Below are 22,796 nucleotides of genomic sequence, written 5' to 3' on the forward strand. Positions count from 1 at the left end.
CCACTCCAGTTCATCCCCCAAAGCCTGTGACTTTCAAAGGTGTCAACTTCTCCTGAACCCAGACCAGGTGTGACTCTTATATCCCCTAATGTGCTAAGGTGACAACCCTTCGTCAAAGTCACTGGCATACTGGGTGTTGGCAGATTCAAAGGTAATAGGAATTCAGAGATGTTCTTTCCTTCTGAGAGAGTTTAGGGCTGAGTTTCTGGGAGACAGGAATGCCATTTTTAGGAAGGTCTCACTGTGGAAGAGGAACATAGCTAAAGTCTAGACTAGTAGAATATGGACTCCAGAGAGCTTCCACTCTGTCGAACCAGAGCACTTCCCCATGCTACCTTACTGGGCCCCATTGTCCACGAAGACAGAAACTCTTTTGTTTGGTACCTCACGCTATGTATCTTCATCTGGCTGTTAATTTATATCCTTTAATATCCTTTGTAATAAATCAGTAATCTAGTAGTAAACAGATTTTTCTGAGCTCTGTGAGCCACTCTGGCAAATTAATCAAACCCAAGGAGTGAGGTCATGGGAACCTCTAATTTGTAGCCAGTGGATCAGAAGTACAGGTAACAACCTGGGCTTGTGACTGGCACCTGAAGTGGAGGGCCATCTTGTGGGACTGAGCCGTTAACCTGTGGAATCTGATTCTATCACTGGGTAGATAGTGTCAGAATTAAGTTGAATTTTTGGACACCCTACTTGTGTCCGAGAATTGCTTGTTGGTGTGGGGAAGCCTCCACACACATTGGATTGGGTCCGGGAACCCTTTTCAGCTTCTTTTTCTGTAAAATGGGGAGAAAGGGTAGCACCTACCACACTGGTTGTTCTAAACACTGAGTTAATACATCTAAAGACTTACAATAGCACCGAACACACAGCAAGTTCTGTGTGCATTAGTTATTATAATCTTACAGTCACCTGCTCAGGGGCCTTCCCTTAACCATTTTATCTAAAGTGCCCCACTTAGTCACTCACTATCATATTATATATTCTGTTTTATTTTCTTCAAATTCTTTATCATGATCTGGAATTACCATCTTTGTCTTTTTTACTTGTGTCTTGTCTGCTTGCTCCCACTAACATGTCAGTTTCATAGGAGCTGGACTTGTACCTGGGACACAATCCATGCTCAGTACATATTTGTTGCATTGAATTAAATTATAGCATTGGATTTCCCCAAATTCTATGAAGAAGATACTCATGTTACGCCCATTTTGTGGAGGAGCAAACAGGCACCAAGAGTTTCTTTTGTTTGTTCAAGGTCACCCAGTTGGGACTCAAACCCAATCTGACTCAAGAGCCCTTACTCTTAACTAATATGTTAGAGTCATTCCTCGTACTCAAAAATCCTTAACAAAGTGGATGGGAAAATTGCTGCAGTTTATCAACTTTCTCCCTTTTCAATCGGGGCAGAAGCTGGGCCCGGAAAGTTGGAAAAAGAGCCAAAGAGTTAACCTTTTTTTCTCTCCTACAGAGCTCAGCCTCAGTACCTCCCTGTCCACTCCTTTCCCACCCACCCCAAAGCCCTTCCATCCAATCTCATGATGGCATGTCTCTCTGTCCAGCTGGAGATGCATTTGGCATCGTCTGGCATCTGGACAAGAGTGATTATGGAGTCTTCAGGAGACCCTCACTCAGGCCCTACCATGGAAGAGAGGGCAGGGCTGAATAGTGTTTTGGATAATCAGGGCAGCTCTGTTAGCAACATACTCTAGCCTAGCAAGAAGAGGTGAATTGGGATGGGACAGATAAATATTTTGAGTGGTCTTTAGAAAGGAATGAGGTAGGAACTAATGGGCCAGATTGGGGAATAAAGTTAAGGCCGAGACTTAAGGGGCTAGTGTTTAGGATTAATGACTGGTTGTGCACTTGGTGAGGGACAAGAAAGCTGGAAGCCTGTTGGCATGATATTAATAAATAGGTATATTAATAATCATCACACATTTCCAATTGTATAATATATTCTTATATTATAGTGTAAGCCCTGACGACGACTGTTTTTCTTTCTTTCTTTCTTTTTAAATGCAAGTGCTTGACTTAAGTTTTGATTGGCATCCACTTCCAAGATGGCTATCTCAAATAAACACATGCCATTCCCACAACTAGATAAAGAGCCAGGCCGTGAGCACCACCCCACCCCTCCCCCATCCCCATTTGTTTTAGAGATCATGGTTGATTCAATCACTGACATTTTAGGCTACCTGTTTTTTCTCTTCCTGTGCTTTAAATTCACACTTTTATGTTTTAATTTCATCAATAGTGAGCCTGTGATACCTTGGGCCTCCACCCTCAACCTTAATAAAAACAACCTAGGCCTTCTCTCTTTCTCTACCTGTGATCTCAATGTGTGGCTACAGGTGTGCCATGTAATTTCCAGGACCTCTAAGTAATAAACCTGTCGCTTTCAATGTTTCCTAATGGTTATTACTAAAGGTGTCTTGCAATCAAAGTAAGAACTAGAAGGGCCAGTTCAGCCTCAACGTTGGTTATCAATAGGCGGAGATCAGCACACAACACATATATTTTTTCATCTGTATAATTTCTTGGGCCGGTATTACTATCTGACTTCCTTATACCCACGTTGACATTTTAATACATAAAGAAATGGGCTAAGAGAAAGTAAGGGATTTTTGTCTGTAGCTACTTAGGGGTAAAGTTGGCACTAGAATCCAGGTCTCTTGGCTCCGGATCCAGTGCCCTTCTAGTTCTGTCAAAGAGATTCCTTCAATATAGAGAGTTGGGAGCCAAAGGCATTTGGCCTATCAGAAGAGGTAGGGTAGGACCAATGAGAAGAGGATCCTGGAGCAGGGAAGTGGAGATGGCCTGAAACCCCCTGTCATGGAAACTATTGGCTGGAGAACTCCATGACCCAGCAATTCCACTCCTAGATATAGACCCAAGAGGGATGAACACATTATTTCCACCAAAATATAGGCATAAGAATGTGCATAGCAGCTTTATTACTCAGTGTAAAAAATTAAGAACAACCCAAATGCCTATGAACAGAAGAATGGATGAACTGTGATACATCTCTACAATGGAACACAACTCAGCAATAAAAATGAACTACTGGTAAACCCAACAACATGGATGAACCACAAAGACATTGTGCTGTGCGAAAGAAGCCAGTCTCAAAAGAGTCCATTCAGTATGAGCAAAACTAATCTGGAGTGAGAGAAATCACAGCAGAGGTTGTTTCTAGGGGCTGAGGGAGACTGACTAAAAGGGGTGCGTACAAGGAAAGTTTGGTGATGGAAATGTAGTGATAACTCATATACATGGTAACTTTAAGATTTATATACTGCTGTGTGCAAATTATACCTAAATCTAAAAAATGTTAAAGCTCAGCTTTTTAGGAAAAAGCCCATTGAAGAAGGAAAAATAAGGGATTAAAAAAGTCAAGTATGGAGGTGACATCCCAGGTTGGCTCCTGGGTAAGGCGACCAACTGTTCTGATTTGCCTGGGGCTGAGGGGTTTCCTAGGACAAGAGACTTTCAGTGCTAAAAGTGGAAGAGTCCTGGGCAAACCAGGGTAGCTGGTCACCCAAATGCTGTGCAAATGGGGAACTGAGAGGGAGTTTGGGATGTGTGGAAGACAGACTGGACTCCTTTGGTCCCAAAGTCCCAGGACTGCTCCAGCGGGCTCAGAGAGGGCCCACCAAGAGGTCAGGGCAGTGGGCATTACTGGCTGACACCAGGAACATCAGGGCTGAGGAGGCATCTTTGTTTCCAGGTTCTTCCTCAGGATTCCTGACCCTCTAGGACCAGAAAGAGGTAGCGTGGAGCTGGAGGGAAAAGGCCTCATGGACTGAATTGAGGCAGTTGGGCTGTCCAGGTTCTAAGCATCACAGCTGAGCCGGACTCTGAGGAGAGTTTCACTCAGCCCTCTCTTCACATCAGGTATCCCTACCCCATCCTCCCTCAAGTGCCAAGGCCAAGAAAATAGCAAAGCAATACATCAATTTTGCAATACTAAAAGAGAAACGGGGTCCAGTCAGAGGCAAGTGCTATTGTATCTCTTCACCTCTACAATTGTCACAAGGCAGGAGCTGTCCCTTTCCCACTTGGTCTGTCACAACCTACAGTGACTTGAGCTGGAGGGGTCTCCTCTACCTTCTTAGAGCATGGAACATATGGGGCAATGAGGAAGAGGCTCGTCCAGCTCTCCAGCTGAGGTGGATTCTGACAGAGAAACTGATGTCAGGGCTGGTTCAAAGAGGGGAAGCAGGAGCCAGGGAGAACTCAGAAGTTCTCGTAGTGATGCACAAAGTGGGCCTGGTCCTGTCTGTTGATGAGTTGACAGGCCTTCTCTACATTCTTGGTCATTCCTGGAGGGCCGCAGCTGAATACCCCAAACTTCCGTACCTGTCAAGTGTGTCAGGGGAGAGTGATTGTAGAAAGAAGGAGAGGCCTATAGACTTGAAAGGCTCATTTCCCAGGAAGAAGCTGCTTCTCAAGCCTGGCTGGAATGACCAGGGCATCAACCCCAGGCCCCAAGGAGGAGGCTTGAGCTGGGGATGGCAGGTGGAATTGAAGCCTCCCTCTAATGCTTGACACTATCGTGGGGGTGGGGGGGGCTGGGGTACAGACAGAGAGACAGGGTACTTGAGGGCCAGGATATCCTGGAAGGAAAAGGGCAGAGTCTCAGGTTGGGTAGGGGTGGGACTAACCTGTGGGTGAACTTCCCGTAGGGAGTTGAAGAAGAGCTCAAAGGGGGGTCGGCCAAAGTGGGTAATGGAACGCAGGCCCGTGAACAAACTCCGGTTCAGCACCTTCTGGAAGTGCCTCTCACAGATGTACTGTAGGAAGGAGTGGAGGAGGAAGGGCAGAGCCAAGCAGAGATAGGGTCAGCTCCTAGCCCAGACGGTGGCCACCCACCCAGCCTGTCTGGCCCTGACATACCAGCATGGTGGTCCTGAGGTCGAACTTCTCAGCCAGCTGGGTGATGTAGATGTGCACAGACACCAGGTCCTGTTGGTCATTCTCCTCCACCTCCCGGATGATGTCAGCCAGCCACTCGAACTGCCTCTGGGTCCGTGTCACCCAGATGAAGTAGATCTGGGGACACATGGCTGGAGCTCAGGGCTCAGCTCAGCTCAGACACCTTCACCTGAGAGGCTGGGAAACCCCAGACTCCCCACAGACACCAAACCTCTAGCAGGAGCCACAAACCTGATTCAAGGCTTCTAATCAACAGATCCCAGCAGAGGCCCTTCTGGCTACCCCTCCTACCCTCCCTCAAATGTTTCGCATCTGGAAAACTTGGTAAGAATGGCCCCAGCAGACCCAGTGCCTATGAACCAGGGGCTTTTTCTCATGCTACTCTGCCATGATGTGGGGACACAATCAGGTCCTCTGTCCCCAGTCCTTCAAAGAATGGGAGACACTCACCTTTTTACACAGCATATGGCTGCCTAAAGATGACTTGAAGACCAGGTCTTTGAGGATGGAGGCAAAGGGGGTGACCCCAATGCCCCCTCCCACCAGCACTGACACCTCAAACTTATGCCACTCCTGGTGGCCCTCTCCAAACGGTCCATCGAGGTACAGCTGTAGGGAGGCGAGTGGGTTTGAGTTAAGCTCGGCTGCCACCATAGTTTCAAAGCCAGAAATGGGAGGCAAGGAAAGGCAGGTAGGTTTATGGAGTGAGGGCAAGAGGGGCACTCTGGCATTATCTGAAACAACCAGTCTCTGGATGGTGGGGGGGGGACACAGTGGGGAGTCTGGTGCTGCAGGGCCAAAGCCTGCTAAGGGGATGTGGAACGATGTGACATGTCTGGCCTGGGTCTGGGTACCTTCGGGTATCTGGCACAGCCGTCCATTGGAGGTGAGTATTTCTCTCTGAGGCGAGTGGTCCAGGGTCCAGCCGCCCGGATGTGCAGGCTGAGCACGTCCTCATGGGGCGCAGAAGTCAGTGTAAAGGGGTGGTACTCGGTGGTCCCCAGAGCCAGGCAGGCAATCCGCACCCACTGCCCAGACTTGTACTCAAAACCTTGGGGCCGCTGGAACTGCAGGTGGGTCACTCCTGGGGGTCATGGGCAGAGAAGGGCAGGAATCAGAAGGCTTGTTCCTAGTACCTGAGGACTGGCCGGTACCCTGTCCTCTCCACATGCCTGAGGCACCGGGAGCAGTCATATGGTCTGAGCAAGAGGGACTCCTGGGTTGGGAGTTGGAGGGCCCCCTCCTCTGTTTCCTGGGTAACCCGAGTGGTGGGTTTCTCTTCTCCCCTGTTCCAGCCACCTCTCCTCCTCTCAGCTCCCTCTTCCCACAAAGGACTCAGACCCAATCCACTGTCTTGGATACCGGCCTACTGGGTCAGGGGACCTTGAGTTCCCCAGGGACCATCTATCTCAGTGTTTACCAAACCTCCACCATTTGAGGTTTACCGCTATAATGGGCCATATCAGCACACCTCCTGCTCTATCATTTATCTAATGTTTTTCTTTAAGGTGACTTACTTTTTCAATTGGATTGATCTTAACAACAAGCTTAGATCACTAAGGGAGGTGGAAAACCAGTGGAATGTGCTCTAAATAGAAGGCACTGTGTTTTATCCCATTTTAGCCAGATACTGTTTATGGCCTGAGCTCAGCTGAGCCTCAGGCCTGTTCTCTTTTTGTGGAAAAAGGAGATTTATAAGTAAAGTTGAAATGAGGTTAATTTTCTTAATATGTGAGTCCTGAAGGTTAGATAGACCCTCGACACCTAAGGTCGTCTTCAGCAACCCTCTACAGGGATGCAAATCCACACTTTGGCCGACACTGACTCTCAACAACAGACTTTCGCAATCGGGGTCATTCGCCTATCTCCGAAGGGGGTATTCTGTGAGAAGGGTTGGGAAAGGGATATATGGTTCCCTGCTCTCCACCCAGGCCACACACATGGGGTCTTTCTTGTCCTGAAACCCCTCTGTCTGCACTTTCAGCCACCTGTTCTTGTAGTCACTTCTCTCTGTCTTCAAGTCCTCCTGGGGACTAAGCACAGTGCTTTCTGGGGCTGCATTTGCATCAGGAAAGCTGCAGGGGTGCCAAGCTATCAGAAGCCAAGATGAAGATCAAGTGGTCTGAGCAGATGTCTCCCCATGTCCCTGATCAACTTCCAGTGCTCCCACCCAGAGTCAGGCTAGGCCTGATACCTGAAGGGAGCAGCTCCGCCTTCAACACACTGATCTCTACCTTCTTCCGGCTCAGGCTCACCAGCTTGTCCCCCACATAGATTAGTGCTGGGACCAGGAAGAAGATGTGGAAACGGGGCAGCTGGATCAGGCCATAGCTGCCATGGATGATGAGCTAGAGAGACGACCAGTTAGTATAGCTTAGGCCCAGACAGGACCCCTTCCTACTTGTCCCTTGCCCAGACACTTCCTGCTTTGGCCTTGGGTCTGGTCTGGGTAGATGGGGCTGGTATCAGCTTGAGACACTGGGGTCTCAGATCTCAGGGTCTCAGTCTGAGATCTTGGGTCCAATTCAGCCTTCTCCCCCCACCCATCCTGAGCGCTCATCCCTGTCCCATGGCCTAGCCCTGCCCAGAGACGTCCCTCACCAGGATGTAGAGCAGGATGTAGAGGTGGTGGGTCAGCCAGAAGCCCCGAAAGCTGCGGCGCCGGAAATAGTGGGAGGCGAAAACATACATGATGGCCAGGACCAGGAGCATTATGACCCCTGTCATACCTGGGGGTAAGGAAGACGAGGTCAGGGAATAGTCTCAGGACCTCCACCTGGGCTGAGAATACAACAGCATTCCCCACATTCGAACCTCCCTTATCCCTCCCTGGCCTCCAGAACAACTTGCTGAACAGGCTGCAGCTGGGGCTTGTCCTGGAGGCTAGACAGGGAACCTAGAACCACTATAGACAAGTGCGCATTTATGGAAAGATGAAGATAAAAGCAGACAGAATCCCCAGACCCCACACACAGCCCTACTCCCTACCTGGAACTGTCTGGAAGAACCACCAGTAGAACTTCTGAGGAAGCTGGGACCTGTAGGAAAAGGTACATAGAGCCTCTGACTGGAGCAGGAGGGGCTCCACCACTGTCACAGTGTGATTCTGTTCCTGCCAGCCCTGACTCCTGACTGCTGAGGTTGCTGGAACTCCACCCAGATGGCCAGGGATCCTTCCAAGAAACATGGCACCCAGCCTCCTGCACGTCCAACCTCTGCTCTTTCAGCTCTTCTTCCTCCTGTTTACCCTGAATTCTCCTACTGCAGCTGATCTTTGCTTCCTTTTCTATTATACTTTTAGGCCTTCCCAAGTGTCCCTTGAGCGCTTGGTTCATGTTCTATAAGCTTCGTGAAGGCAGGGGTGTGTGTTTTGCTCATGGCCCTATCCCTATGTTAAACAATGCCAGGCAAATAGTAAATACTCAGTCTCTGCTGAGTGATTACATGTATCTTGGCATCCCTACTCTCTGGCTTCTGGATGGACACTAAATGTTTGTGCAGTGAATGGCTGAGATGGCAACTGTGTGTCAGGTACATATGGGAAAAAGTCTCCAACTTCATCTCCCAAACTCTTTTTCTGGCCAGTAATGGCCAGCTTCCTTCCTGAGAGCAAGAAAGTCATTTCTCAGCTTCCCCAAGAGGGCTGGCTTCTCACCCTCACTCAGTGAGAGTGGCGTGTCTAGGGCCATCTGTTTGCTTTCTATTATACTCTTAGGACTGCCCAGGTATGCGTAGGGGACCCTCCCCAGAACTCACCCATCATTCACAAAGACGTTGGGGAAGATGCAGGCCAGCAGGCTGAGGGGGCTGACTGAGAAGATGTAGACATTGACTGCATGGCCGGCACTGTGCAGAACTGAAAGAGACAGACCATGAGATATGCTACCTGTGGCCAACTCTATGTCCAACCCTGAGGGAGAGGAAGCACAGAGGGGAGAGATGGAGGTATAACTAGCTCCAGTCGCTTCACTGTTTCCCTCACAGCTCGACCCAGGGGGCTGCAGCAGTGGGGAGGATGCCCGGGAGCCACGTACTGGCCAGGACAACAGCAGCCATGGCGATCCAGCGATGAAAGTCCACGGCAGCGTCGAAGGGTATGTAGCGATTCAGGAAGGTCTCTCGTAGGAAAGTGATGAGGTTACGGCACATGGTGAGCAGGATGTAGGAGAACATGAAGGAGATGCTGGCCGCTGTGCCCCGCGATAGAATGATGCCCACAAAGGTGGTCTCTGCGATGCCCGAGGGTGGCGAGGCAAAGGCATAGTCTGGGGACAGAGTGGGATGCTGAAGAGCAGGGTAAGCAACCAGAGGGCTCTCCACATCTCCCTTCCCTCTGCCCGCAACCTGGAACTCATACAGTAGGCACGCTCTGCAAACAGGCCGGCACAGATGGCTGAGAAGACTGCAACACACACGATGTGCCGCAGGTAGTTCTCCACGAAGCGCTTGTACTGCTGCAGCTTCTGGGCCAGGAGACCCTGCTGCATCTTTTTCTTCAGCGCCTCTGTATACAACCGGGGAGGGGACACCACCACCCTGCAGCAGGGGGAGGCAGGGTGACCCTAAGGTCAAGGCATCCTGGCCTCCCCTAAACGCCACCCCATGAAGGAGACCTGGTAACCTGGCAGGGGTCAGGATGGGCCACAACCGAGGAAGAAAAAAACATTTGGGGGTAGACTCCCAATGCACCAAACCTTCCCTTTCATCGGTATTTGTCCCATCCACCCCCTTTTCTGTCTCCTCACTACTACACTTCCTCTCCCTCCTGTCTGTTCTGTCCTTCCCTCCTCCTGCTCCTCACACCAGCCTCACTGCTGTACGCAAAGTAGGCAGGAGCCAGGAGACCCCTTACTGCCATCTTGGTGTTGCATCTAAGTGCCAGGCCCCTTGCCTGAGGGTGTTCATCATTCGACTCTACAGCCTGCCAGTCAGGTCAGGGACAGATGAATGAGACTTAGGATGGTCCCTTGTGTGTCACAGGGTGTGGCCAAGGCTCAGAGACCCTGAGACCTCTCCCCATGTCTCTTCGGGCTCGGGGTCTAGGAAATACTCACTTTTTGCCAAACCTCTTCTTCAGCCCAGGGCCTCCCAGCTCTGAGGTGTCTGAGGCAGGGAGCCCCACTCCCTGGAAGCGGGAGCTGAGAAAAGAAAAACGGGCCTAGTTCTCCCCTTGTTTTTGCAGCCAGGAAAAGAAGCACCAGGTCAGAGTTTGGGGGTGAGGTAGGGGTGGATCCTGGGGCCCATCCCTACCCACAGAACCTGACCATAAAACTAGTCAGAGAGGAAAAAGCAGGAGGCAAGGCATAATGAATGAATACGATCTGGTCATCTGTTTTGTAGGATGGTTCTGTCCTGGAACGGCAGGGGGAGACCCAGGCTCCTGAGCAGCATGAGGTATGGGAGGAAGCTGGACTCCCACACCCCATGCTGCTAGGACTGACCAAGCACCAAGAGCTACTTCCAGAGGGAAGTGTCTGACCCCAGGAGTGGATTCAGCCAGCCCTACTTCCTTCATTTCTCTGCAGGGGACCTGGCCAAAGGGTCCTCCCAATGCACCATTCCTGCTCACCGTTCCCCAGGAGTCTGAGTGATGAATGAAACTCGACAGCTGATGTTTGGTTTAAAGATGTCTCTGACACCTGGAGAAAAGAACAAGAGGCTGGACTGGCTTCCCATGAGGGTGATAGGGTGGGGCAGGGTGGGTGGGGTGGGTTGGGGTGGGAGACTGTCCCTCTATCACCCTCCCCACCCCTGTCCCTCCAGGAAGGCTGTCACGGCACTTGCCAGTGACTTGGTCATGTCCTCATCTCTTGCTCCAGCTTTGTTCCCTCAGTTCCCACACTGAGTACCCACTGTACACAGAGCAGCCACTGCTGGGCAATGGGGCAATTCTGTGCAATTAGAAAATGGGACGCCCCTCCAGGTTGATGCCAGGGCCTGAAGATCCTTCGTGTAAAGAAAATAGTGCCTTTTCCTCTGACCAGACACACCCCAGACGAATGCATATGGCTTGGTGAGTAGCATGCAGGCTGGATTTCAGTCTACTCTTGACCCCCTCAGTGGGCATCTTTGTGCATTGCACAAATTGCACAGCTGTATGTGATGCCCTGATTACACGTGCCTGGCTCTGTGCCATGCACCAAGGACTAAGAGAGGACTAAGATCTGAGTCCTGTGCACCAGGAACTCTCATTTTGAGGACACACCCTTCCTTGACTCTGACCATTCTTTACATACTCACACACCTCCACCTGCACCTCGGACGCAGAGCTGCGTGCGGCGGAGCTCGCTGTCGTGGTCCCGCAGCATGAAGTGGAAGTCCTCCCATGTCAGCTCCTCCTTGTCCTGGAAGCCTGACTCCCGGAACATGGACTCCACCACCTCGGCCAGCTGGGCCTTGGACAGGCAGTTGTTGGAGATCTCGATGAAGGACCTGGAGGAGCACCAGAGACAGAGCAGCCTGTCACCCAGTAAGGTCAGGCTCAGGCAGGCACAGGGTGGGGCAAGCCCCGGATGATCTAATGTGGTTACCAGTGACCCGGGAAATAGCACTGAGAAGGTGTTCATCCAGCTTGCACCTGATACTAAGCTGGGTGGGGTGGCCATGGGCTCAAAAGGCAGAACAAAACTGAAAGTGACCTTGACCAATTAGAGATAGTAGCCCTTAAACAGGGGGGCATCTACAGCTGGGATAAATGTCTACTTAGCGTAGGGACACATCCAACTATGCCATGGCCTTCTCACATGGTTAACAGCTGGGATAAATGTCTACTTAGTGTAGGGACACATCCAACTATGCCATGGCCTTCTCACATGGTTAATAGCTGGGATAAATGCCTACGTAGTGTAGGGACACGTCCAGATATGCCATGGCCTTCTCACATGGTTAGCTCTCTGCCCCCTCTCTGGTGTTGATGCCTTCCACACCATTGCTGGGCTCCCCCTTTCACAGTCCAGTGAGAGCACAGACAGTTGGGGGAGAGGATATAGCTGCAAAGGCTGCTACTTCCTTGTGCCAACACCCCAGGGCATGGGCAGGAGTGTCTCCACACCCAATCTAACAACACCCAGAGTGGCAGTTGCAGTGGCCATACTCTTTTCTTAGGCTATGCTTTGGGGCAAAACAAACAAAGCATTTTAGTTTGCATGAGTCCAGAAGAAAGACTTTGTCTCACATGGTACAGCAAGCACTGCCATCACATTAAAAAGACACATCATCTCACTGAGACTGAGCAAGAACCACACTGAATACAGGATGAGAAGGTGGGAGCTCACCCCTCGGGGGCAGGGACCCTCTCTTAGATTCCCTAGGCCTTGCCCAGGCCAGGGTCTGAAATGGCATGCCCAGCAACGTACAGCCTGCAATCAGTTTCACCCTAGCCATTCTAGAAGCCATGTCCAGTTGCGGCATCTGGACAGTAAGAAGGATGTGGTAGTTAAGGGTAATGCAGAAATCAATGGATAGGCTTAAAGGAGTAGAAAGGTTAAAAGGATCTGAGCTGTTGTATGCATTCTATGTATTCATTTGCTCATTTATTTCATCTTATTCACTTAACTATGTACTGAATGCCTGCTATGTGCCAATCACAGCTCGAAGGAGGTGGATTCAGCAGGGAACAGTGAGAGATATGAGCTCTGTCCTTATGGAGCTGAAGGGGGCTGTGTTACTGGAGCACTGTCTTCAAGATTAAGAAGCGTATGAGCTCAAAGCTGATTTTTATCGGCACATCACAAAAAATAGAGGAACTTTCCATGTTTCTCCACCTGCCTGTCATGGTGCTTAATGGCATGCAGCCCTTGGAAGAGTGATCAAAGTCATCCATCCTCCATCCATCTATTATTTCACTGTGTAAAGAATTTAGAAAGAGCCAAATGCATCCAAAAGGGGTTAGTGCACTTGTGAGCGGTCATATTGGTGTTGGTGGTTTTTGTGTTGTTTTGTCTTGTTTTGTTTTAACTAGGGAGGGAGAATTTTCTGGCTGGTGTTAAAAATGCAGATATAGCTCCTCCTGGAGTCCGGGGACTGGCCAGGTAAACGTTTGAAGCTGACTGCTCTGAGAATCTAGGATGCACTGAGGGCCAGCTCTCAGTGCAGATGGCCACATCACCTCCTCACCTACCCTCCTCTGACCTGACTTGTTTTCCTGTTTAAAACATCAGGAAGTCTCAGGACTGGAAGGGACCAGACCATACCGCATCATAGTGAAGAACTCGTCTTTGGAGAGGAAGCCATTTGCATCAAGGTCATACATGGTAAACATGAGGCGGGACTTGTCCTCTGGGGAGCCTGGGAAGAGAAAGAGGAATGCAGGTCGCCTCTCTGCTGAAAGACCCCTGGCTCCTGGGATGGCCCACCATCCCCCTACCTTTCATGAAGACCACCAGGATGTCCAGGAACTCCCGGAAGGACAGGTAGCCATTGCCATCTTTGTCAGCCAGAGAGAACATGGACTCCACAAACATGTCCTGGGGCTTGAGGCCCAGGGACTCAGCAAACTCAGCCCTGCTCAGCTCACACGTCAGGGCCTCTCGCACTTTCTGTGAGGAGTCCAGGGGCAGGGTCCCTGCATCCACCTGGTTAATGTCCAGTACCTGTATTTCGGCAGCAACAGAGGGTGGGAGAGAAGGAGGTGAGGCCCGTGCTGGAATCAATTTAGTGATCCCTCACATCTTCCCAATGTCCAGCTCAGAAAGGGTGAGTGATGGCTTTCTCCTGGTCCTCAGATATACTCCTGACTTGCGCCTATAGAGGGGGTGATTTGAATCTCTAGCATTGAGCCCATTTGCTCCCTACACCCAAGATCCAGGAACTTTATACAGTAGGAATGGTGCTGCTTCTGTATCAGGCAGGGAATGGGGAGGGGGCAAAGTTTGGAGATGCAAAGGAAGAGAACCTATACTGGGGACAGAAGATGTATAAGACACGGTGGACAGACAGGAAGAGGCTAGGAATATGTTCTCTTGCCAATTCAGACAGGACTGTCACGTGCCTGATTTGGTCTCTGCCCATTGTGCAAAGATTTTAAAAGATGTAACTATCATTTGTTAAATGCCTATAATGTACAGTTAAGTCCTCACTTAACGTCACTATAGGTTGTGCAACTTTAAGCAAAACAAAGTATAACGAAACCAATTTTACCATAGGTTCATTGACAGAAACGAGAGTTAAGTTCCTAGGCATCGCATCAACATTATAACGAAACAACATCATTTGAGGACTGCTGTACCAAGCATTTGGGCTAAACATTGCACATAGAACAGTGTCTTTCAAACTTGAGAGTGTATCAGAAACCCCTGGTGGGCTTGTAGGCCCCAACCCCAGCGTTCCTGAGGTGTTGGGTCAGCTGTTGTGGAAATAGGAGTGCTGAGGATTTGCATTTCTAACAAATTCCCAAGTAAGGCTACTGCTGCTGGTCCAGGGGCCATGCTTTGAGAATCAGTGATGTAGACTGTCTAACTGAATCCTCACAACAATGCAAGGAGATGGATCTTGTTTTCATCACCGCTCTGAAATACAGAGCGGAGATGATGTGACTTGCCTCAGGTCATGCAGCTAGTGAGTGGCAAAGCCAGGATTCAACCACGGCTGTCTGTCTCCAGCCCACAGAGCAGAAACTTCGTTCACCCCATGTTGAATCCTGTCAGGCCCAGCTTCCCTTCAACCCCTGGGCTGGTCCCATCTGCAAAAAGCACAACCATAGCACCTGGGCAAAAAGGTGTCTGAAGAAGACCTCCAGGATGCGACCCCGTTGCTGCTTGGTCACAGCCTTCTTGAACAGCTCCTTCTCGCCCATCTCAGCCACATTGAGGCCCAGAGCCCACTGCACACAGAAGCCCCGCAGATACTTCATGAAGCTCCCTCGCTCCTCCTCGGAGTTAAACAGCAGCACCTGTTGGGGAGAAGAAGGCTGAACCAATGCTTGGAGCTCAAGATTCTGGTTCACCTCCCCTCAAATGATCTTGGGTTGAGAGGTGAGAAAAGCTGCCCCCATCTGTCCAGGCTGAGGCCAGGTGAGTAGCCCAAGGGGGTCAGAGGGTGAGTGTGGGGACCTCCGAAAGGAGTGCCTCTCCCAGCATCAGCCTTCACAGGTGAGCACTGTGGCTGAGAAGAGGGTGACCTGAGGGGATTTGCTGTGAGATGGGAGGCAGGATGGGCCGTACCAGGTCATACTCCTTGGGGATCTTGAGCAGCAGGGTGCGGCGTCCATGGTTGCTGGACAGGATGAGGTTGACCTGCTGTGGGGGCCGCAGCTGGACGGTGCGCAGCACAGAGAGACACCTGTCCAGGACCTGCAGACGGCTGTCTGGGAGCAGCTGGATGGTGATGGGGTAGCTCCTCTCCCTAGGGCCTGCCCACTCCATCGCTGCGGAGGGGACGATTGGGCAGAGCAGTTCAGCAGAGGTCTCCAGGTCCCTGATTTTAGGTCAATTACACTCTACCAGTCTGAGCAGGCACCTAAAGCCTGACTTTTACCCCACATCTATAACCTGGTTCTTTCTCCCCACCATCTGCCCCCTCCTCGCACTCCCCGGCCCCATCTCACCTGGCACTCCATCTTTGGCTGCTTCCTTCTTCATGCTCTCTTTGTCTTTCTTTTGTAGCTTCTTGCGTTCTCGGCCCCGGAAATGGGCCACCACCCCAGAGATAAGCAGACTCACTGAAGGGGGTCAGAAGGAGCCAGTGGGGAGGGGAGCCCCTCACCTGCAGCTTCACTGAGACTTTGGCTGCTGCACCTCCCTTCTCAAGGCCCCCTGAACCTGGCCTCAACTGTACTAAAGAGCTAGCCCTGCAGGTAATGAGGGGCAGGGGCAGTCTGTGGGGAGGGAGGAGCCAGAAGAAGAGAGATGGGTTGGGGGTGAAGGGCTCACCTAGCGGAAGACAGCAGAGAGCCACAATGGTGATACCAAAACCAGGACCACTGCCCTTGAAATAGTCAAACACAGTCACAGGTACACAGGGTGGCAAGCCTTCGGTTGTGAGCTGCCGGGGCTGAGGGCAGGGTGCACCTGAGGGAGAGGGCACAGAAAACCTCAATGCCTGAGGATCCCACTCCTTGGCCAGGCATCCTTCCTTTCTCCTGTACGGAACCAGGTGCCCGCCTCCCTCCAAGGCTTACCTCTCTGGAACATGTTCCCCTCATAAAGTCCCCTTCCATATCCCATCTCTCAGCACCCACTATAATTTGACCACAGGGTGCAGCCTGCAAATCAGTCCAGTCCCTACTGGGGGAGATGACCTAGTGCAGGCCTCCCAACCAGACACAGAATGGATTTCCTGGCGCCTGGCTCCCTGGACAGCACCAAGTGATTCCCCCAACCTTGGTCCTTTCTCTGGCCACTTTTGCTTGTGTTTTCCCAGGCCACCCACCTTCATGCCAGATAAAGACATTGGGCTGCAGGGCACTGGGGTCCACATTGGTGACAGCCACCAGCACATCCCACATAGTGGTGTTTCTGATTTCTGCAATTTCCTCCTTGGAGAAAAGCCTAAGTTGGAGAAAGCCAAGAATCATTAGGATGGGAAGGGGATGCAGGCCTCAAACTTGAGGACGAGGAAAGAGACCCAGAGGGGTTGGGAGAGGGTGGGACCAGCTGGAAATCAAGGGCCCATGGGGGCTGTTACAGGCAGAGGGTCTGGGTCCAGGCTGAGGTGGAGTCTGAGGGGGGGCCCAGGCAGGCCTTACCCATTCCTGGTGTTCTCAAACCAGTAACGGTCGCCATCCCGCAGCCGCACAAATTGGTCAAGGACTATGGTGCTGAAGAGGGGTCCGGGGTCTCCATGGCTCTCCAGGAGCCCCCCAGGGAGCAGCTCCAGCCGGGACAGGTCCTGGTTGTACAGAGCAGCTGTGGCCTCCAGAACCTGGGGGTGAGAAGTGTGTGTACACGTGTATGTGTATCTGTGTATCTGTGTGCTGGAGAGGGCAGCTACTGTTGCCCCATCCCTCAAAAACAAGTCCCTATCAACTGTTTGGCTTTCTGCTCAGGCCTGAGGAAGTCTCCTCTTCCTAGGAGCTCCCTCAGTTGGTGGCAAATCTGGTGGGAGGACCAGTGTGTCCCTACCCACAGTGAAACCACTGTCAGATGCCTAAGGACCATATCTTATGACCATCACTACCCAGACTTCTTGGACCCAATGATTACCAGCTTCAGGGTCACCCTTCCTCATGGGGAGGAACGCTGCAGGAATAGAACAATGGCACCCAACCCAGGGACCATCCTGCACGAATGGTACAATATAGTGGTGAGGACCATATTCTGGTATCAGGTAGCTGAATTTAAATTCTGCCTCTATGACTAACTTACCAACTATGTCATTGGTAAAATGGGGATAATGATAGTATCTATCCTATAACATTTTTGACGTAGATTAAATGAGTTACATATGTGAAGAACTTGGAACAGTATGGACACAGGAAAGCTTTAGCTGCTATTATTATCATTACTATTCCTGACCTGGGGGTCCACGTTGGAGTTGAGATAACTCCAGTTCCTCGGGGCCTCTAACCCCAAGGCAAGCAGGGCTTGGATGTAGCTGGGCAGTCCCATATCTCGTCCACGTTGGATGCTGCTGGCCATATAGTCTGTGCGGGAGAACTTGCCAGGGCCGGGCCAGTAATCTAAGGAAGAGAGAGGACCCGGCTACAGGTTCAGTCACCCCAACCTTTCTTTGCCCAACAGCCTTGAATTGAGCTGTTGGCACTAACCCTCCCCCAACACACACATACCCAGCAGTCATCTTCATATGACCTATGTCCATATCAACCTTGCCTTGATGTGGTGTCAATGTCACTATGTGTGATGAGGGGTGATTTTTCTGGCAAGACTCTTCCCCTAAGACTGAAGACTATTCTAGTCACCAAGCAGAAAATTCCCTGGCCTTTACCTCCTTAACTTCAAGACAGAGCTGGATGAAAATCTTTAGAGACCTAAGCACCAAAGAGATTTTGGGGCCACCCATCCCCCACATACTCAGACATTGGTAATTTAGAATAAAAACAACACTAAGCTGTCAGTTGAGGGCAAACAAGTTCAAGTCTTATTTTCTTCTAATGGCTATTTGCAGTGTGTATCTGTGTTCCTACGTTGTAGCTATCCTAGGTCTGCCTGTTGATTAACTCGGAAGGATTCCCAAGCTGCCCAGCCTCCTGGCCCCCATCCCCTCTGGCTCCAGAGCTCACCCCTCAGATCTTCAACCACTATCCTGTCCTCCAGCTCTGAAATTTGGGAGGCCATTCCCAGCAGCAGCTGATTCACTGCCTGGGCACTGTTCAGATTGGGGTTCTGGAAGTGAACAATACACTCAATCAAGGTGGGCTTTCAGGTCCCTCCCCAAAGCCCAGTCCCTCTCACCCTGGACAACAGCTCCTCAGGACAAAGGGCCCTTGGCCAGTCCTAGACTCTCATGAGCTGTTGTCCCCAGATACTTTTCTAATCACCTCACACCACCCTGGAGCGGCAACACCCAAGAACAGGAATTGCTGCTTTTCCCTGCCTGTGTGATGAGACTCACCTTGACCGACCTTCCCCTAACCCTGAACCCAGGCTGACCTCCCGAATCCAGTAGCTGTTGCAGACTCTGAGAGCTGAGGAGCTGTCAAAACCCTCACTCAAGATCTTCTGGAAATGACAGCTGGCATTTCTGAAATGGAGAGTCAAGGATGTGGTAAGGGAATTCAGGGCAGAAGCTGAGATGAGGTTGAGTGAGGTGAGGGACTCAGAAGGGGTTGGACAGGCCTGAGGCACGGCCCCTGCATTTCCTTGAACAGAGCAGGGATCTGACAATGTGTGTGGACTGAAGGTAGAGGTTGCTCTTTGTCCACAAAGGGTGGGAGTGAAGGAGGAAAGAGGGTGACCCCGCTGCTGGACAAATCCTGCTCTCAGCAACTGAAGTTCAGCCTTTAAGAGGAGTTGAGGAGACTTCCCTGTTAAGATTGAACCTCCTGTCCCAGGGTCCTGTTTCAAGACTCCAAACTCCACTTCCCTTCCCTCATGACATGTGGAGGTGTATAAAAGGCTCCAGGACCCCAGGGCTGCTGATTTGCCACCTCTGCTTCTCCCACCGCCAGCCCCTCCCTCACCTCATGTAGACGGCAGGGGGCACCATGGTGGAGAAGAACTGTTCAGAGGCAACCAGGAACTCAGGAGAGATGCTGGGGTCCAGGAAAGGACGGTACCCTGCCCCAAGGAAGCAATAAGAGAAATAAGCTCCTTACACCCACATCCTCCCATAACATACACCTATCTGTCTTCTTTCCCACTATGGATCCTGATTACATCCCCCTTCAGCCCAGGTGTTCCCCCCAACACCTCACCTGTATATTCTGGGGGTGTTTTCCACAGGAAGCTGGGCAGCCACTCATACAAAGCGATGTTCTGAGAATCAAGAGAGGGCAAAGGGAAGCGAGTGTTGGAGCTGCCAGGCCAGGAGAGATCTGAGCCCAAGGAAGGCTTAAGTGGCAGATGAGGACCAGGCAGGAGCAGTCATGGGAGAGGCAACTCAAACAGGAAAGACGAGGAGGCCTGTCCCCTAAGGAACTGGGGATATGGGGGGGGGGGGGGGGGTGTAGCTAAATCTCTTGTCTAAGTGGGGCTTTGCCTCCTTATCATTTCAGGGTCTATTCCTAGGTGTTAGCTGTCTGGGGAGGGGTGTCCTCCGGGAAACGGCGTTTCTGGGTGGGGGATGTTCAAGGGTGGAGGGCTCCGCGGGAGAGCGGAGTCTCCTGTGGACCAGGACTTGGGAGGAGGGCCGTGCGAATGACCTGGTAGGTGGCGATGACCCTCTTGCGCGCGTGCTGGAACAGCTCCTCGTCCCCCCAGCGCGGGTGCTCGCGGGCCAGCCTCTGCGCCCACAGATTGTGGTAGCGGAACCAGAGCAGGCCCAGCGCCTGCAGGAAGGGCTCGCGGTTCCCTCGCTCCGCCCCGAAGGCTGCATCCGACGTGGAAATACAGGCGACGAGGTGAGCGGCGGTGGCACCCAGGGGAGCGGCACCTCACGGACCCCCAGGCCTCCTTCTAACCAGCCCTGGCGGCTCTGGTCCCCTCCCCACCCCCCAGCCCCCAGCGCCCCTGCCCGACCCGGCTGCCTCACCGTACAGCCCCTGGGGCCCGCGCTGTCCCGTGGCGGGGTCGGGCGCGGTCCACATGAGCAGGGGGTTCTGGGCGACCCGGGGGAAGGCGGGGTCGGGCCCCGACGCCAGCTGCCCCCCGGTGAAGCTCCGCAGCGCGTCGCTCCAGGAGTGTGAAGAGCCATAGATGGCGCTGCCGTCCAGCCAGCCGGTCACCTCGTTGGTCTGCGGTGGCACAGGACAGGTGAGCCGGGGTCGTGTAGCGCAGGTGGGTAAGGGAGGACCAGGGCCAGGCGGGTGTTCACTGTCATGCTCAGAGCCCAGGGCCCCACCCGCCTCGGTCCAACCTCCACCCCGCCGCCTGCTTTCTCACCACGTCCCGGGGGTTGCTGGGGCTCCGTCCGGTCTTGGGGTCCCAGCGGCTCCTCTGGAAGGGCAGCACCACGTCCCCTCTCTGGTCACGATCGAACACCGGGTCTCCCGACGGGATTCGGATGTTGAGAAACTCAGCGGGGCAGCCGGGTCTCTCTACACTCACCAGGTCAGAGAGTACGTGGTAGCCTGTGGGAGAGGGGTACAAACTGGTGAGAATCGCCACTCCCCAAGGCCAGGGCCAACTTCAAAGTTTCTCAAGAGCCAAACGGCAGATATGTTCGAGAGCAATCTCTGCCTTCAGCTCTGCGGCTTTTTTCTAATCTGCAAAGTGGGGGAATAGTAGCCTCCTCACCGACTCATAAATTTGTTGGGAGAATCAGTATAATTGATATTAATGGCTACCCCAAGCCAGTCCCGGTCTCCTAACAGATCCTGCCATCCCATCCTTCTTGGGGATGGGGGAGAGAGTATGATCCTATCGGGAGGGGAGCGGAGACAGAGAACTCAGCTCTTCAGGGCTATCACGGAGGTCCAGTGGCACTCCTGGACTTGGAGTTAGGGATAAAAGAAATCATGGGAGCAAATGTGCTTGCATCACACCCCTAAATCCCTCCGCGATGAAGACAAGCTCCAAGTGCTGCTTGGTGAGTGGAGGAGGTGGCTGAGAGTCTCAGGTAGGTCTCCTGTGGACCCGCAGCCGGACCTCAGTGCATCAACCCCAGTGTTTTCCCCCTTTGCCCTCACCGAAGAAGACCCCCAGCACCGTGCGGTTGCGTAGGGATGCCTGCCCCGCTCGGCCCCGCATAGCGGCGTCGCTAAGTCGGCGCGCGTTGGGTAGTAGCGGCTCCCCCAGAGCCTGATACACGCCGTCCGCGTAATTGGCTGGTACAAGGCGCTGCAGTCGACAGCCTGCAGGAAGCAGGAGCGAGCGATGCTGTGTCAGAGCACTCCGTCCCCAACAAGCCCACGAACCTTGCTCTACTCCTCCCTCAACCACCATCCCCACTGACGACAGCCCCCACTCTCTCCAAGGTCTCTGGCCCCAGGAGGGCCTAGGAGTTCCCTGTGCAGGCAGCCGGGCATCTGGCGGCGGATTCTCTCCGCTCCTCCGCGCCTGGTCCCTCACGCCCCAGTTTCCACCCGGACCCCCAGACGCACCCGCAGCGCCGCGATCGTGGTGCTTCAGGTTGTTGAACCAGCCATCATAGCGCTGCACTTCCCAGGGCAGTGAGAGTGCCTCCTGGCCACCTGTGGGGCAGAGAGTGGTTTCCTCAGTGCTAGCCTCCCCGCGACACCTCAAGGACCCGAAGGCCTCGGCCCGTGCTTCTCTGGCTCGCGCAGCGCCCCTAAACCGACCCAAGTGGCGATACCTGCGCGTAGTCGAGTCTGCGCGGGGAACTTGCCCAACCCTCTGAGCGGCGCAGCGATCTGACCGGTACTCCAAGATTCAGGGAGATGTTTGACTGCAATTTTCCCTTCCCTCATCCCCAGGGGTACTGAGTGACATCCTGAAGCTAGTGACATCCCAGCCTGATACTCACCGGCTGGATCCAGGGGTCCACTCAGTAGAGCTCCCAGGAGCACCAGTGCCTCTGCGCGGAGCATGCTGACCCTGCAGCTTGGAGGATAGGGGGTGGAATGTGAGGGGCATGGAGCTGGCGTCCCCCAGGCCTACAGCCGGCACACAGGAAGGAGGCGCCAGCTGTTTTCACTTCTGAGCGAAGCTTTTAGAAGCATTACCAAGGACCCGCACCAGCACGCCACTCTTTTGGGGACACCTGGCAGCCCAGTAGGCACTAACGCTGGTCCTCACTCTCCACCTTTCGAAGAACTACCCCGGATTACAGGAGCCCACAGGGCACAAGTCTTCTGGGGCATGTCAGTCCGGGGCAGGAGATTTCCTCTAGCCTCCCAGGGCTCGCCAACATCCTCGAATCCCCACCCCCAACCCCTCAGGAACTGTGTCTCCTAGAGGAAGCAGGGAAAGGAAAGCCAGGACCTGCAGCCCCTCATATCCCGCAATGAATGTCTGTGCATGGACACGAGGGATGGGAAGATCGGGCCCCAAGCCCCGGTACAAACTCTGGTTTAGGGCCCCTGTCGGGGTCAGGTCTTCTTTCCTCTTGGAATCTTTGCATCTCTGCTCCACTTCCTACCTCCACCACCCCACTCTCCCCCGCTCCGAACTCCACAGATCTTCGGCTTCCCCGACCGCACTCTTACCCTCCTTTCTGGGTCCTCTGAGGCCAGCTACGTTAGTGTCCACTCTGGCCAGACCTGCGCCAAGTGTGAGCATCTGGACTCCGGGCTCGCCCTCCACCTGAGGAGGCTGGGCTCTTTCATTTGCATAGAGACCGCCCCTCATTTGCAAGATCTCTTCCCGCTCGGACCTGGCTGCCAAGTTCCGACTTGCTGG

At 52.7% G+C, this 22,796-nt stretch overlaps 1 protein-coding gene across 2 annotated transcripts; it reads right to left on the bottom strand.

Moving 5' to 3' along the window:
• Positions 1-2,929: 2,929 nt before the first annotated feature.
• Positions 2,930-22,740, bottom strand: DUOX2 (dual oxidase 2). 2 transcript variants are annotated; one of them, XM_074327808.2, is made up of 34 exons: positions 22,604-22,740; positions 21,922-21,998; positions 21,539-21,628; positions 21,125-21,289; positions 20,379-20,566; positions 20,029-20,230; positions 19,700-19,866; positions 19,253-19,313; positions 19,019-19,115; positions 18,489-18,579; positions 18,119-18,221; positions 17,394-17,557; positions 16,625-16,800; positions 16,309-16,427; positions 15,810-15,947; positions 15,485-15,598; positions 15,102-15,304; positions 14,645-14,830; positions 13,307-13,532; positions 13,134-13,227; positions 11,186-11,373; positions 10,511-10,580; positions 9,996-10,079; positions 9,299-9,477; positions 8,976-9,206; positions 8,698-8,797; positions 7,930-7,979; positions 7,543-7,670; positions 7,136-7,289; positions 5,796-6,025; positions 5,392-5,550; positions 4,903-5,058; positions 4,671-4,799; positions 2,930-4,365 (listed from the first exon to the last, which is right to left on the bottom strand). In XM_074327808.2, exons 2-34 carry the CDS (start codon positions 21,983-21,985, stop codon positions 4,243-4,245), a joined length of 4,629 nt encoding a protein of 1,542 aa, XP_074183909.2. In that variant the 5' UTR covers positions 21,986-21,998; positions 22,604-22,740; the 3' UTR covers positions 2,930-4,242. The 2 variants fall into 2 exon arrangements, with proteins under 2 accessions (XP_074183909.2, XP_074183910.2); XM_074327809.2 differs by having other exon boundaries at positions 21,922-21,992; positions 22,604-22,697.
• Positions 22,741-22,796: the final 56 nt, after the last annotated feature.

The sequence above is a fragment of the Rhinolophus sinicus genome, chromosome 3, assembly GCF_057876585.1.
Source record: "Rhinolophus sinicus isolate RSI-liver-muscle chromosome 3, RSI-T2T, whole genome shotgun sequence".
Classification (NCBI taxonomy): Eukaryota; Metazoa; Chordata; class Mammalia; order Chiroptera; family Rhinolophidae; genus Rhinolophus; species Rhinolophus sinicus.